The 15542-nt window shown below is 40.8% G+C and overlaps 1 protein-coding gene across 5 annotated transcripts; it reads left to right on the top strand.

The window, feature by feature from the left end:
• The first annotated feature begins 1079 nt into the window (after window positions 1–1079).
• kctd14.S (potassium channel tetramerization domain containing 14 S homeolog) lies at window positions 1080–14009 on the top strand. Of its 5 annotated transcripts, XM_041583064.1 has the most exons (4): window positions 2535–2822; window positions 2907–3028; window positions 7017–7319; window positions 13112–14009. In XM_041583064.1, exons 3-4 carry the CDS (start codon window positions 7278–7280, stop codon window positions 13781–13783), a joined length of 714 nt encoding a protein of 237 aa, XP_041438998.1. In that variant the 5' UTR covers window positions 2535–2822; window positions 2907–3028; window positions 7017–7277; the 3' UTR covers window positions 13784–14009.
• Window positions 14010–15542: the final 1533 nt, after the last annotated feature.

Raw genomic sequence — 15542 nt, 5'->3', positions numbered from 1 at the left:
GGCGGGGCAGTTAAATGGGCGGGGCAGAAACATTTCATCGCTGGGTGATCTCGCCCACATTCCTCTCTCGGGGGAGAAACCAGATCAATAGAAACTGTGCTGGTGCCAAGATGATCCGGCTCATGTTTAATCCAGTTACTGTACATATGAGCAAGTGCGGCTGAGCAACGGAACTCGCTCCTGCAGGGGCAGCCAAGCCATGCAAGATGTTCAACTACAACTCACCTTCCTTTAAAGGATAAGTAAACCTTTAACATAAGTGATTGTAAAATTGACGAGGGGGCTATTGTAAGCTCTTTTGTAATTGGCATTCATTTTTTATTTTACTTTTTATTCCAAGATATTAAGGGATACATGTACTGTTAATATGAATGAATGAATTTTGTTCCAACAGCGCCACCTGCTGGTCAGTTTCCCACCAGTCTGACCACCAAGTAGTCAAGGAAGTTGTCAGGAGAAAGAAAGAGGCTGCTCTGATGTTCTTCTGCTTAGGAAAGATTTGAGAGAGGTTTCTAATTTGTTTCCTAAGCAGAAGAACATCAGAGCAGCCTCTTTCTTTCTCCTGACAACTTCCTTGACTACTTGGTGGTCAGACTGGTGGGAAACTGACCAGCAGGTGGCGCTGTTGGAACAAAATTCTTTAATATTAGCAGTACATGTTTCCCTTAATATCTTGGAATAAAAAGAAAATAAATAATGAATATAAATCGCAAAAGGTCTTAGAAAGCACTCTCATCGATCTTACATTCACTTATTTTAAACGTTTACGTACCTTTAATTAGGTCCCACTACTGTTAGGGAAAATGGACTGTGGCAACACTGTAGGACTTGTATATTCTATTATAATATTATCTATGTTTTATTAATATATAAAAATATATTGATTAAATCACCCCCTATTGTAAAATATAAAGCTATTACAAGTCAACGAGGAGTTCCATGTCCCTTCAGCCTCGTGCTTTTATACAGGTCATGGAACTCTGAGGTGACTTCTAATATCCTCATATTTTCCAACAAGGGGAACTTATTGTATTTGAATACACAAAATGACATCACTAAGCTCCATTTTTTTTCCAATAGTCTTTATTGAAATTTCAACTATTACAAGTTGACATGCAAACATATGTTCATACACATACAGTACTTCAGAATATACATGTCAGCAAATATATATGCACATTACAGAAAAATAAAATGAAACAAAAAGAATATAAAATTACTGTAACACAAACTTCGGTGAAGAGAGGGATCCATTTAAAAGAAAAAGACATAGTGACCCATCATAAGTCAATTGTTATTAATTTCTCATGTCTAGAAATTGCACTTTCACACATACATGAATATACAGAGAGTTGTTGTACTGGGTCTTGCCTCACCACAACGACTCAATGTTTCAGTGTATATCATAGGTTGACCCTGATATCTCTATAGCTCAGCCAGGGTGACCAAATATTCAGAAACAATGTTTGTTTATCCTTAATCATATAGGATAACTTCTCCATTACCATAACATTGTCTACTTTATGTTTTACCATATTAAAATCTAAAGAAGAGGTGCGCCATGACCGAGCTATAACTTGTTTAGTGGCACTAAATATCGTCGTTATAAGCTTCATTTGTGAGTTAGTGAAGTTATCTATTGGCTTATTGAACAGCGCTTAATATGGATTCTTTCTCAGGGGGATATGAAAAACATTATCTATCAAGGCATAGATTCGGGACTACAAGCGTTTTACTATGGGACACCCCCACCAAATATGACCCATCGTACCCAGTTGATTACATGCTCTAAAGCAATTTGGTGATTGACCTGGGAACCATTTAGCGAGCTTGACAGGCACCATATACCATCTCAATAAAACTTTGAAGGAAGTTTCCTGTATAGATGCAATAAAAATTAAATTTAACTTTGCGCAGATGCAACCAGTGGATTCGCAAAACAAAAATGGGGATTCTGCCCCAAAAGGTAAATTAAAAATAAAAACAGTATGCGCTTCCTATATTAAATAAACTCCCACCAACAAAGTGCTTTTCCTCACAACAGATCGATTTCTTTTTTGGAAAACAGTTCCGTAAAGATCTTTAAATACAGGCAGATGGAAGACAGGTACGTGGTGATTAATTCTCCTGTTTGACACACAGTATCCCCTTCGTGCTCCACCTCAAATAAAAAATAGAGAAAGACAGAGGCCAATGTGCGCTTCCATATACTAAAACACCGGGTCCCTGTTAGATTTATACTTACAGGATCGCCGGTGTTAAGCTTGCATGTAGTTAGAATGGCTTTAAAGTAGATAACGGTCCCGTCCCTCCAACGTTTACAGCGAAACTTGTCTTTAGTCTTGTCAGAGTCCTCGTGTTCCCCTCACCCACACGCTCCTGTTATCGCGTCCTCACACTGAGGGCTGCAGCCGAACGTATGGAGACTGGCGCTGCTGGCTTGATCTTATCAGCGTCCTGGTGTTCCACTCACACGTTCCTATTATCACCTCCTCACACTGCAGACTGCAGTTGATCGAATGGAGACTGGAGAATGGAGAGTCTCCATTCGATCAACTGCAGTCTGCAGTGTGAGGAGGTGATAATAGGAACGTGTGAGTGGAACACCAGGACGCTGATAAGATCAAGCCAGCAGCGCCAGTCTCCATACGTTCGGCTGCAGCCCTCAGTGTGAGGACGCGATAACAGGAGCGTGTGGGTGAGGGGAACACGAGGAATCTGACAAGACTAAAGACAAGTTTCGCTGTAAACGTTGGAGGGACGGGACCGTTATCTACTTTAAAGCCATTCTAACTACATGCAAGCTTAACACCGGCGATCCTGTAAGTATAAATCTAACAGGGACCCGGTGTTTTAGTATATGGAAGCGCACATTGGCCTCTGTCTTTCTCTATTTTTTATTTGAGGTGGAGCACGAAGGGGATACTGTGTGTCAAACAGGAGAATTAATCACCACGTACCTGTCTTCCATCTGCCTGTATTTAAAGATCTTTACGGAACTGTTTTCCAAAAAAGAAATCGATCTGTTGTGAGGAAAAGCACTTTGTTGGTTCCTGTATAGATGTGTTTATTGAACATTTAGTAGGTTGTAATAACTAATGATTAACTGATGACATCACTAACAGCCATTTATAAGGATAGAATTTACAGGCTATTCATGGCTTTTGTGTAATATATATATATATAAATATATAATACACAAAAGCCATGAATATCTTGTAAATGATATCCTTATAAACGGTGAGTTCTGATGTCATTTCTGTCATATGACTCACTGAAATGTGTGTATTATAATAAAGTACCCCCAGTTGTAAAATATGAGGATATTATAAGTTACCGAGGCGTTTCATGACCATATAAAAACATACAGGTCATGGAACTCCTCAGTAACTTATAATATCCTCATATTTTACAACTGGGGGTACTTTATTATAATACACACATTTCAGTGAGTCATATGACAGAAATGACATCAGAACTCACCGTTTATAACTGATGACATCAGAACTCACCGTTTATAAGGATATAATTGACAAGAAATTCATGGCTTTTGTGTATTATATAGTGAATAAAGTACCCCCTCTTGTAAAATATAAGGATATTATAAGTTACCGAGGAGTTTCATGACCATATAAAAACACGAGGCCGAAGGCCGAGTGTTTTTATACAGGTCATGGAACTCCGAGGTAACTTATAATGTCCTCATATTTTACAACTGGGGGTACTTTATTAATTATAATACACAAATTTTAGTTAGTCATGTGACAGAAATTACATCACTACTCACCGTTTATAACTGATGACATCACTACTCACCGTTTATAAGGATATAATTTACAAGATATTCATGGCTTTTGTGTATTATATCCTTATAATACACAAAAGCCATGAATATCCTGTAAATTATATCCTTATAAACGGTGAGTTCTGATGTCATCAGTTATAAACGGTGAGTTCTGATGTCATTTCAGTCACATGACTCATTGAAATTTGTGTATTATAATAAATAAAGTACCCCCAGTTGTAAAATATGAGGATATTATGTTACCTCGGAGTTCCATGACCTGTATAAAAACACTCGGCCTTCGGCCTCGTACTTTTATATGGTCATGAAACTCCTCGGTAACTTATAATATCCTTATATTTTACAAGAGGGGGTACTTTATTCACTATATAATACACAAAAGCCATGAATATCTTGTAAATTATATCCTTATAAACGGTGAGTTCTGATGTCATCAGTTATAAACGGCGAGTTCTGATGTCTTTTCTGTCACATGACTTACTGAAACTTGTGTATTATAATAAATAAAGTACCCCCAGTTGCAAAATATGAGGATATTAGAAGTTACCTCGGAGTTCCATGACCTGTATAAAAACACTCCGCCTTCGGCCTCGTGTTTTTATATGGTCATGAAACTCCTCGGTAACTTATAATATCCTTATATTTTACAAGAGAGGGTACTTTATTCACTATATATTTTACAAGAGGGGGTACTTTATTCACTATATATTTAATGGGTAGTGGGTGTATAAGATGGTTGGCTGTTGCTAAGGGACTTTGTGTATTTACTTGTGGATTCAGGTCAGGGGAAGATGTCTGTGGGTTCCAATATCAGTAATTGCCTCGTGACTGCTCAGGAGCTCAGGTTGGTATGTGCCTGGGCCCAGAAAATAAACACTGCACCTTCCATTGTCGTGAGAGTCTTATCTCATTCCCACCCAACCGGGATTCCCTGTACATCTGTCAGACACGCAGGTTTCGGCCAGTGATGTCATAGCTGCTGAGCCACAACTATGTGTAAGCGACAGAGACACAAGCCTGGGGTGCAATGGAAAGGGGGTGCACAAGACCCTCCTACACACATTCCTCTGCTGTCTTTTCTGAAAACAAGGAAAAGGCAAGTTCCTCCTGGGCCGGCTCCAATCTCCGCTCGCTCTGCTGCCAAATGTAGCCACGGTGGGCAGGGACAGGTCTCTTTCTATATAGGCACATCCCCAAGATATACTATATATATATAATCAATGCTGGGAACCTGTACTCACCTCTGTAGTGATGGCTGGGTGCTAATAAAAATGTATAGTTTTTTAGATAACTAGTTATTGAGTAGATTGGACGTGATATATTTTGCTGCATTATCTGTAATAAGAATAATTGAATAACATGATTATCTGTTCACCAAATTTGTGAGATTACACGCGGGCGTTTGTGCGCTCCCCTGCGTTGTGCTTTCTTCCGTTCAGCCTCAGGGGAGCGCAGGAGTAGACGCACTCAATTATTGTCAATGGGACTGTACTCACACAGGCGCATGTAAGCGCCAAACGCAGGTTGGGACGCAGCATGTTGCATTTCACCTGCATTTACCGCTTACATGCGTCTGTGTGAGTACAGCCCTCTTCAAAATAATTGAGTGCATCTACTCCTGCGCTCGTCTGCGGCTGAACGGAAGAAAGCGCAGCACGGGTAAAACCGCCGGTGTGTAAGAGCCCTTAATTAGATCAAAATCTCCAGTGGGGCTGGAAGCTAAACCATTCCCTGCAGAAAGTCAACTGCTCCTCCATATAACTGGGATTTTAACCCCATGTAGCATATAACGATCCGTTAAAGGAACAGTAACACCAAAAAAATGAAAGTGTTTTAAAATATCATGTACTGTTGCTCTGAACTGGTAAAACTGAGCTGTTTGCTTCAGAAACACTACTATTGCTCATATAAACAAGCTGTTGTGTAGCAATGGTGGAAACTGAAAAAAGGCTATATGGCTGTGTAACCTGAGCCTTTTCTCCTTTGAATGGCTGCCCCCCTTGCTACACAGCAGCTTGTTTATATAAACTATAGTAGTACTTATCTGTTATCTACTGTGTATCCTGTGCTTGAATGCCTGCCCCCATGGCTACACAGCAGCTTGTTTATATAAACTATAGTAGTACTTATCTGTTATCTACTGTGTATCCTGTGCTTGAATGTCTGCCCCCCTTGCTACACAGCAGCTTGTTTATATAAACTATAGTAGTACTTATCTGTTATCTACTGTGTATCCTGTGCTTGAATGGCTGCCCCCATGGCTACACAGCAGCTTGTTTATATAAACTATAGTAGTACTTATCTGTTATCTACTGTGTATCCTGTGCTTGAATGGCTGCCCCCATGGCTACACAGCAGCTTGTTTATATAAACTATAGTAGTACTTATCTGTTATCTACTGTGTATCCTGTGCTTGAATGGCTGCCCCCATGGCTACACAGCAGCTTGTTTATATAAACTATAGTAGTACTTATCTGTTATCTACTGTGTATCCTGTGCTTGAATGGCTGCCCCCATGGCTACACAGCAGCTTGTTTATATAAACTATAGTAGTACTTATCTGTTATCTACTGTGTATCCTTGTGCTTGAATGGCTGCCCCATTGTTACACAGCAGCTTGTTTATATAAAATATAGTAGTACTTATGTGTTATCTACTGTGTATCCTGTGCTTGAATGGCTGCCCCCATGGCTACACAGCAGCTTGTTTGTATAAACTATAGTAGTACTTATCTGTTATCTACTGTGTATCCTGTGCTTGAATGACTGCCCCCATGGCTACACAGCAGCTTGTTTATATAAACTATAGTAGTACTTATCTGTTATCTACTGTGTACCCTGTGCTTGAATGGCTGCTCCCATGGCTACACAGAAGCTTGTTTATATAAACTATAGTAGTACTTATCTGTTATCTACTGTGTATCCTGTGCTTGAATGGATGCCCCCATGGCTACACAGCAGCTTATATTTTTATTACTTACTTTTTAAAACTTAGATTTTTTGATGTTACTGTTTCTTCTGCTGTACTCGCATCCACTTCTAGAACATACGCCTGTAACCTCTGCTGATGTCAGACTACAGCTCCCAGCATCCCCCGTGGATGTGATTCTACTTTCTCTCCATGACAGTTTATTCCTTTTCAATTCTAAGAAAGATTTAGATTTGATTTTTATCAAAAAATTGCAAAAAAATCAGATTTCTTTTGTTTACAGAAGTGTGTGTGCCCTGGCCAAGAACACATCACCTGGGTAAGTGTGTAAAGCTCACAACAACAACAGCAGCAAAATAAGAAGAAGGCTGAGCACTTCCGCTGGGAGTCAGACACTCCCCTTACTACACCTGTTAGACTGGGAGGATCAGGAGGGAGGGGGATACTCAATAGAAAATCCTGCTGGAGCTGAAAGGAAGGATTTATTTCTGTACCAAGAGCAGTAATTACCGGCAGTGCCCGGCGGAAAGGGGAATCTGCCAACATGAGTGTGTCTGGGAAACAGCTGAGCAACAGTCCTCAGGGTGTAAGTATCAGTCTCGCTCTGTAGTCTTATATATTGCTGTGCCTGGGCCTATCAGATCACTGGAACACACACAGCCTGGGGTGGGTAGTTATTAACTGATCTGCCTGTTACTGTTTCTAATTCACCTCTGTAAAACCGGATATAATGTGCTGGGTTAACTGACACATCATTTACAAGCAGACTGCAAAGATTTCTGTGCAGCCAGGCAGTTGCATTTTATTAAAAGGGTGATTCACCTTTAATTTAACTAATAGTATAGAATGGCCAATTCTAAGCAACTTTTCCACTGGTCCTTTTTTAAAATATTTATTTATTTTTATTTTTTTTAAAGTTTTTATTTATGCTTTTATTATAACAACAGTAGATAGCAAGAAGAGAAGAAAGAAGAAGAATAAACCATCACATGTTATAGTCATTAGTGCTGCGGTAATACATGCCCTATTAAGTTTACATATATTCATTTGTTACGCACAGGTCAGTAGGTAGTGCTGAAAGGAGTGTGTGTGTGTTAGAGTCCTATGTTTGTCACTACTAGGAAGTTGTATTTCAGGGCTGACTTCTAGCCAAGGGGCCCAGACCCTGTCAAAAATTTTTATATATATTTTTAATTATTTTCCTCCTTTTTCTGACTCTTTCCAGCTTTGACATGGGAGTCACGGACCCCATCTAAAAACAAAGGCTTTGTATGGCTGCAAAAGTATCATTATTACTACTTTTTAATACTTTTTGTTCAGGCCTCTCCGAGTCATATTCCAGTCTCTTATACAAATCAGTGTATGGTTGCTAGGGTAAATTGGGCCCTGGCAATCAGATGGCTGACATTGCAAACTGGAGAGCTGCTGAATAACTCAAAAAACACAAATAATAAAAAATCAAAACCAATTGCAGATTGTCTCAGAATATCCCTCTCTACATCATACTAAGGGCAGAGACACACGCTCAGATTCGGGGAGATCAGTCGCCCAGCGACAAATCTCCTCTTCTTCGAGGCGACTAATCTCCCCAAACTGCCTCCCACCGCCGGGATTGCAATTGGTGCGATTCGCTTTCCGAAGTCGCCTGAAGTTACCTCACGAGGAAACTTGGGTGACTTGGGAAAATGAAGCGCTCCGAGTGCCATCCCGCCGGCAATTTACATTCTAGCCGGCGGGAGGCAGTTCGGAGAGATTAGTCATCCCAAAGAAAAGGCAATTTATCGCCGGGCTACTAAATCTCCCCAAATCTGAGCGTGTGTCTCTGACCTAAAAGTTTACTTGAAGGTGATTAACCCCTTTAGGGCTCTTACACACGGCCGTTTTTATCTGCGCTTCCGTGCGTTGCGCTTTCTTCCGTTCAGCCACAGGGGAGCCCCTGCAGGAGTAGACGCACGCAATTATTGTGAAGGGAGCTGTTCTCACACAGACGCATGTAAGCGCCAAACGCAGCTCGGGACGCAGCATGTTGCATTTCACCTGCGTACGTCTGTATGAGTACAGCCTCATTCACAATAATTGAGTGTGTCTACTCCTGCGCACCCCTACGGCTGAACGGAAGAAGCGAAACGCACTGGAGCGCAGGAAAAAAACCGGCCATGTGTAACAGCCCTAAATGTGTTGCTCAGCTTGTGATTTATGAGATACAGAGAATAAATCAGCAGCTATACCCAGTCCATTGAGACTTTCTGACAGTGCCAGGTTTTAAATTCCACTCCATCATTACAGGTGCTTCAAGGCAACTGGAGATGTGACTGAATGGGGAAGGCTTTGTTATTTTTTTCTTCCTTATTGCCTGGGGAGGCCACACTCTTTCCATTCCAGCCCACGCTGCTTTCCTCTGCGGCTGCAAATCGGTTCTAAAATAATTTTTAAAGGGTATAGTTCACTGTTAAATGAACATTAAATATATTCTAAAGCCATTTGCAGTTGGTCTTCATGTTTTGAATTATTTTGCATTTTCTTCAGCAGCTCTCCAGCTTGGATTTTTAGCAGCTGTCTAATTGCTAGGATCCAATTTACCCTAGCAACAGATAGTAGTTTGACTAGGAGATGAATAGAAAGAGAAGTAATAAAAAGTAACTGTAATAATAAAACTGTAGCCTTTAAAATTATTTTTTTTTTGGCTGCCGAGGTCAGTGCCCCCCATTTGCAAGCTGGTGGAAGGCATATCATTTAAAAAAGTATACTCTGTCAGCTGGTGGAGAAGTGCCCAATTGTGCACAAACAGCGGAGATTATGCTCCATGCATAGGCCTTAGGTAACACTGAATGGGTTGTTTGAGTTAACTTTTAGTATGTTGTAGAGAGTGATATTCTGAGACAATTTGCAATTGGTTTTCATTTTTTATTATTTGAGTTGTTTAGCTTTTTATTCAGCAGCTCTCCAGTTTGCAATTTCAGCAGCCTGGTTGCTAGGGCCCTAATTCCCCTAGCAACCATGCACTGATTTAAAAAAAAGACTGGAATATGAATAGGAGAGGCCTAAATAGAAAAATACTGTATGTAATACAAAGCAGCAATAACCATATTTTTTAGGATTTGTATTAGAATCAAATAAATAAGGGCGGCTAAATGCACTGCCAATTAATCTATAGCCTGGATAACCGAATCTGGGTGGTGCTAAGGCTCAAAATCAATTGAAGCATAACATTATGATTCAAATGCTCCTTATGAATAAAAAAATAGCTTTCAAAGGTAACCTGCAGAGTGCTGTATTTATGGCTTCTGTTTTACATTTCTACTAATAACAATATTTTTGTAGCCTTACAGAGCATTTGTTTTTTAGATGGGCTCAGTGACCCCCTATTTGAAAGCTGGAAAAAAGGCAAATAATTTGAAGAACTTTTAAAAATAAATAATGAAGAACCAATTGAAAAGTTGCTAATAATTGGCCATTCTATAACATACTAAAACCACCCCTTTAAAGGAGAACTAAAGCTTAACTAAAGAAGGAGCTAGAAATGTTGTACATTTTGTTTTGTGCTTCTGTACCAGCCCAAGGCAACCACAGCCCTTTAGCAGTAAAGATGCCCCAGTAGCTCCCCATCTTCTTTTCTGCTGATTCACTGCACATGCTCTGTGCTGCTGTCACTTACTGAGCTTAGGGACCCACTCACAATATACAGTACACATAGAATAGAAATGTCACAATATAAGGCTGATTAGTAATTAATACACATAATTACTACATGGCAGCACAGAAACCAGTGCAATTAGCATCAGAATTTAATAATCAGCAAACCTGTAGCATCAGCTTATATTACAGCCAGGGAAGCTCATTTTCTGCTGGATAATTAGTGACGAGCCCTAAGCTTAGCTTCTCAACAGCCAATCAGAGCCCACTGAGCATGTGAGTGTCACAGACACTTTCCAAGATGGTGACCCCCTGTGACAAGTTTGAAGTCCTGGATCATTGCTGCTATTGACAAGCTGAAACTTTAGCCTTGTGCAATAAGTTCACTATATAAAATGTGGCATTTTTGGCCATATTCATTTTTCGGCTTTAGCAGCAATGGCTGTAACTATAGGGATACTCTGAAGAAACCAGTGTCCGACTGGGGTGCCAGGGGCCCCCTGAAAACCTTAGACCACAGACCCACTTTCCCAATTATTTTTCTACTCTTCCCTTCTCTATTCCGCTACTCTTTTTCTTACTCTCTTTACATACAATGATCTATCCGTCTCTCTGTTCCTACTCTTTGTTCTCGTACAGAAATGTCCATGGTAAAGGCTTAAAAGGCCAAATAGTTGGGTTCAAATAAATGGCTGGAAACAGAAGGGCCCTTTGACACTTGTGCCCACAAAGAGATAAAACATTGGGGCAACTAAATGTTGTAAATCAGGTGTGCCATGAGCATGTCTCTGAGCAGGTAGGCCAGGTGCCTCTCTTATCGTCTCTGATATTCTTTGCTTCTGTCCTGGAGCCATAAAGATAACATTAAATGCACTGGAGCATTCCATGTGAAAGGGCAGGGTGGGGTGCAATTAGTATGGAACTGGCAGTTGCTGCATCTCTCTGCCACACTGAGTAAGTTTAATGCCATTTTAAACGAGGCGCTTAGCTATTCAAACTCAGTTGGCTGTGCAAAGGGTAAATATTCCCACTGGAGAGAATTTTCGCCTACGTCAGAAACAAACAATTATGCATAATTTTAAAAACAAGAAAGGTTATTTGCTGAGCAGCCGCATGCTCTCAGGAGGGGTAGGAAAAGCAGTCGCTGCAGGATGTGACTCTCATTACAGCCGGGTCCATCTGGCCTGCAGGGATACGCTTGGTTTAGGGCCTTTGTAACAGCGCTGGGCAGATGGAACTCATAGGTGCCGGCAGCACAGGCCCCTCCACTTATTCTCTCAGAGCAAATATTATCAGCAAATACGGAGCCAAGGGATCTGTGCTGGGTTGATCCAGGATACACCTGCCCACACACTAGTGCAAATACTTGGAAGGCAAATGGATCCTCCCAGCCTTTCTGTTAGTTATTATCAGCCTGAGGAATTACATACACCCACATGTAAGTCAGACACCTAGATCATTTGTATGCTTGATGGCTAATTAAAATAAGCCTCATACTATCTGGCCATACACATAGTCATTCAGTCTGCCCCATGCATAAGCAACTATCCAGTCAGGATATAAATTCAACCAGTTTTAAAAGAGCCAGGTGTCTCTGGACCCAGTTGCTACACCCTACTATACCTACTATCACATCTCCATCTCTCCCTACTATACCTGCTATCTCACAGTCACACTCCCTTCCCAGAGACTATTATCCACTGTTACTATAGGCACCATCTCTCCCTACTATACCTGCTATCCCACAGTCACACTCCCTTCCCAGAGACTATTATCCACTGTTACTATAGGCACCATCTCTCCCTACTATACCTGCTATCCCACAGTCACACTCCCTTCCCAGAGAATATTATCCACTGTTACTATAGGCACCATCTCTCCCTACTATACCTGCTATCCCACAGTCACACTCCCTTCCCAGAGACTATTATCCCACTGTTACTATAGGCACCATCTCTCCCTACTATACCTGCTATCCCACAGTCACACTCCCTTCCCAGAGACTATTTTCCACTGTTACTATAGGCACCATCTCTCCCTACTATACCTGCTATCCCACAGTCACACTCCCTTCCCAGAGACTATTATCCACTGTTACTATAGACACCATCTCTCCCTACTATACCTGCTATCCCACAGTCACACTCCCTTCCCAGAGACTATTATCACACTGTTACTATAGACACCATCTCTCCCTACTATACCTGCTATCCCACAGTCACACTCCCTTCCCAGAGACTATTATCCCACTGTTACTATAGGCACCATCTCTCCCTACTATACCTGCTATCCCACAGTCACACTCCCTTCCCAGAGACTATTATCCCACTGTTACTATAGACCCCATCTCTCCCTACTATACCTGCTATCCCAGTCACACTCCCTTCCCAGCGACTATTATCCACTGTTACTATAGGCAACATCTCTCCCTACTATACCTGCTATCCCACAGTCACACTCCCTTCCCAGAGACTATTATCCCACTGTTACTATAAGCACCATCTCTCCCTACTATACCTATTATTCTTGCTGATACTATAGGCCCCAGTCCCTATCTGACAGGCACAGGCAAAAGATACATTCATAGCACAGTATATTATTTCCATTCTAACCAGAACTGCTGCCCTTCATATGTCCTAGATAATATATTTCTCATTTACCTAGTAAAAAAAAATAGAATATCTGTTGGCCTTTACAGTAATTAAATGGACAGGTTTGTTCTGATGCACATTCTTTTCCTTGTAGCTGTCTCCAATTGTGCAGTTGAATATTGGTGGAGAGATCTACACAACAACACTAAGCACTTTGAAGAGATGTTCAGGATCCAAGCTCTTTGACTTGTTCAATGGGCAGCCAAAACTTCGCACTGACTCTGAGGGCAGGTTTTTCATTGACAGAGATGGGAAATACTTCAGATACATCCTGGAATACCTAAGGACCAACCAAGTTCCCACTGAGTTTGTCAAGGAGGTGTACAAAGAGGCTCTGTTTTATGACATTGAGCCACTGGTGAAAATATTGGAAGAATCTCCAGTGATATTTGGAGAGATTGTTGGAAAGAAGCAGTTCTTGGCCCGTGTGCCCAACTACAGCGAGAACATTGAGGTGATAATCCGTATTGCCAGGGCTGAAGTGGTGGCATCTCGGTACTCCAATGTCATAGTTTGTGTTGCAAGGACGGAGGATGATGTAGGCAAGTGCCATGATGCTTTCAACTCATTGCATATGGACAAGGAATCCGTAGTAAAATTTGGGCCCTGGAAAGCCTCACCGGGGATCTCTGATCTGTTGGACTGTATCAAAGCAGACATTGAGCAGAAGGGATACAATGTCACATACATGACTTACGTAGCAGACAAAGGATTCCTTAGCAAATCCTATGACTATTTCTACAAATTTGTTTTCACATGGTGGTAACAACCATACGGGCAAATCTACAGATCTGGCTCAGACTGAGTTCTTTTAGAGCAAAAAACTAACTTAATTCAAACTTTGTGCTCCATTTTAATTCAAATGAAGATATCCATTTATATATATAAATCATGAAGCAAAGGCAATGAAAGAAATGAAGAAAAGAAAATCATGGGGGGGGAATAATTGAAGGTGTCACAAAGTTAATCGTAATAAATGTCAAAGATCTGTCCTTGTGTCTCTCTTATATTTCTGAAATTTGCTAATGCTGTTATTTGTGTAGGAAATACCTCAAAATATAAGGTTAATTGTAATACTTTTATGTTTATACTTAGTTGCCTTTCTATTCAGAATTTAGTGATCCCAAATAATGTGTTTTTAGGGTTTGCTTAAAGGCCCCCAACATGCTTCAGGCCACAATCAGAACCAGAATGTGCGGTGAACTATTAGCATTATCTTTCTCTTTTTCGCTAAGTTTCACCAAGAAAAAAACACCCATAGACGCTAATGTTTAGTCAAAGAAAAGTTGAGTGGTGACAATTTTTGCCATTTCACAAAAAGCCCAGCATTACAGCCATAACAAGTATAATATATATAATAATATATATAATATTCCATTGATACCCAGTCTATAGCAACTGAACTGATCTTGACCTACAGCACCCATCATGCCCTATCTACTAAGCCTATTGGTCGTCAGCTACTACACCTGGCCTCCAACCAACTTCTAGTTGTTGTTAATCTGCACCTTTCAGCAAAGCAGTGGTGATCAAGTATAGGGGAGAACACCGTTACCCCAAAACTCTCTCACCCAAAAAATGCTAATAGTTATATTATTCATATAAAGATCAAGGGCTCATTGAGACTACAGAATTTAGTCTACACTAAATATTTTTGCATACCTCCCAACTGTGCCGTTTTTCGCGGGACAGTTCTATTTTTGACCGCTCAGCCCGCAGTCCCGGATTGTTACTTATATGTCCCAACTTTCTCTTTGATCTCCTGCACTGAACAGTCAGAAAAAGATACAAATGCAGAATTAACTAGCGCTGCACTGAATCCACTATTTTGGATTCGGCTGAACCCCGAATCCTTCATGAAAGATTCTGCCGAACCGAATTCTAATTTGCATACTCTAATTAGGGGTGGGAAGGGGAAAATAGTTTTTACTTCCTTGTTTTTTGACAAAAAGTCACACGATTTCCTTCCCGCCCCTAATTTGCATATGCAAATTCGGATTCGGCCAAATCTTTCACGAAGGCCGAATCCCGAACCGAATCCTCGATTTGATGCAACCCTAGTATTAACTCTGCTAAGGTTTCTGCCCACTTTCCAATGTGACCTAGTAGACCTGAATGCATTCATCAACTGATACTGAGAATATTCCAGAGAATTCACAAAGGGCATCCTGGTTTAAGATCCAGTAGTATATCCAGACCAACACTCTTTGATTGGCTGGAGGCATAATGCAAAGAACTTGTGGCTACAGGTCAGTCAGTGGTAGCTAGGGTTGCCACCTTTTCTGGAAAAAAATACCGGCCTTCTAATATATTTATCTTTTTTCACATTGGGATCAACCATTATTTTTACCGGCCAGGTGGCAACCCTAGTGGTAGCTACTCTTGTAAAAGCAGTGAAACAATCCACCCCTAAGGAAAATTATTGAATATGGGAAAGTTTTCTAGTCTGAAAAGAAGGAAAAAAGCAGCTTAATTTTTTCCCCCTCAACAGGTGGACGAAGGGGTTTGGTTCTGCTTTAAGAGAA

The sequence above is a fragment of the Xenopus laevis genome, chromosome 2S, assembly GCF_017654675.1.
Source record: "Xenopus laevis strain J_2021 chromosome 2S, Xenopus_laevis_v10.1, whole genome shotgun sequence".
Lineage (NCBI taxonomy): Eukaryota > Metazoa > Chordata > Amphibia > Anura > Pipidae > Xenopus > Xenopus laevis.
The sequence above is the reverse complement of the archived record's forward strand: the minus strand, read 5'-3'. Positions and strand labels throughout refer to the sequence as shown.

Bases quoted from the DNA above. Each gene is read 5' to 3' on its own strand.
- kctd14.S (XM_041583066.1), top strand. From the start codon at position 7,278: ATGAGTGTGTCTGGGAAACAGCTGAGCAACAGTCCTCAGGGT. The intron at 7,320-13,111 runs GTAAGTATCAGT...TTTTCCTTGTAG, and splicing joins TGAGCAACAGTCCTCAGGGT to CTGTCTCCAATTGTGCAGTT.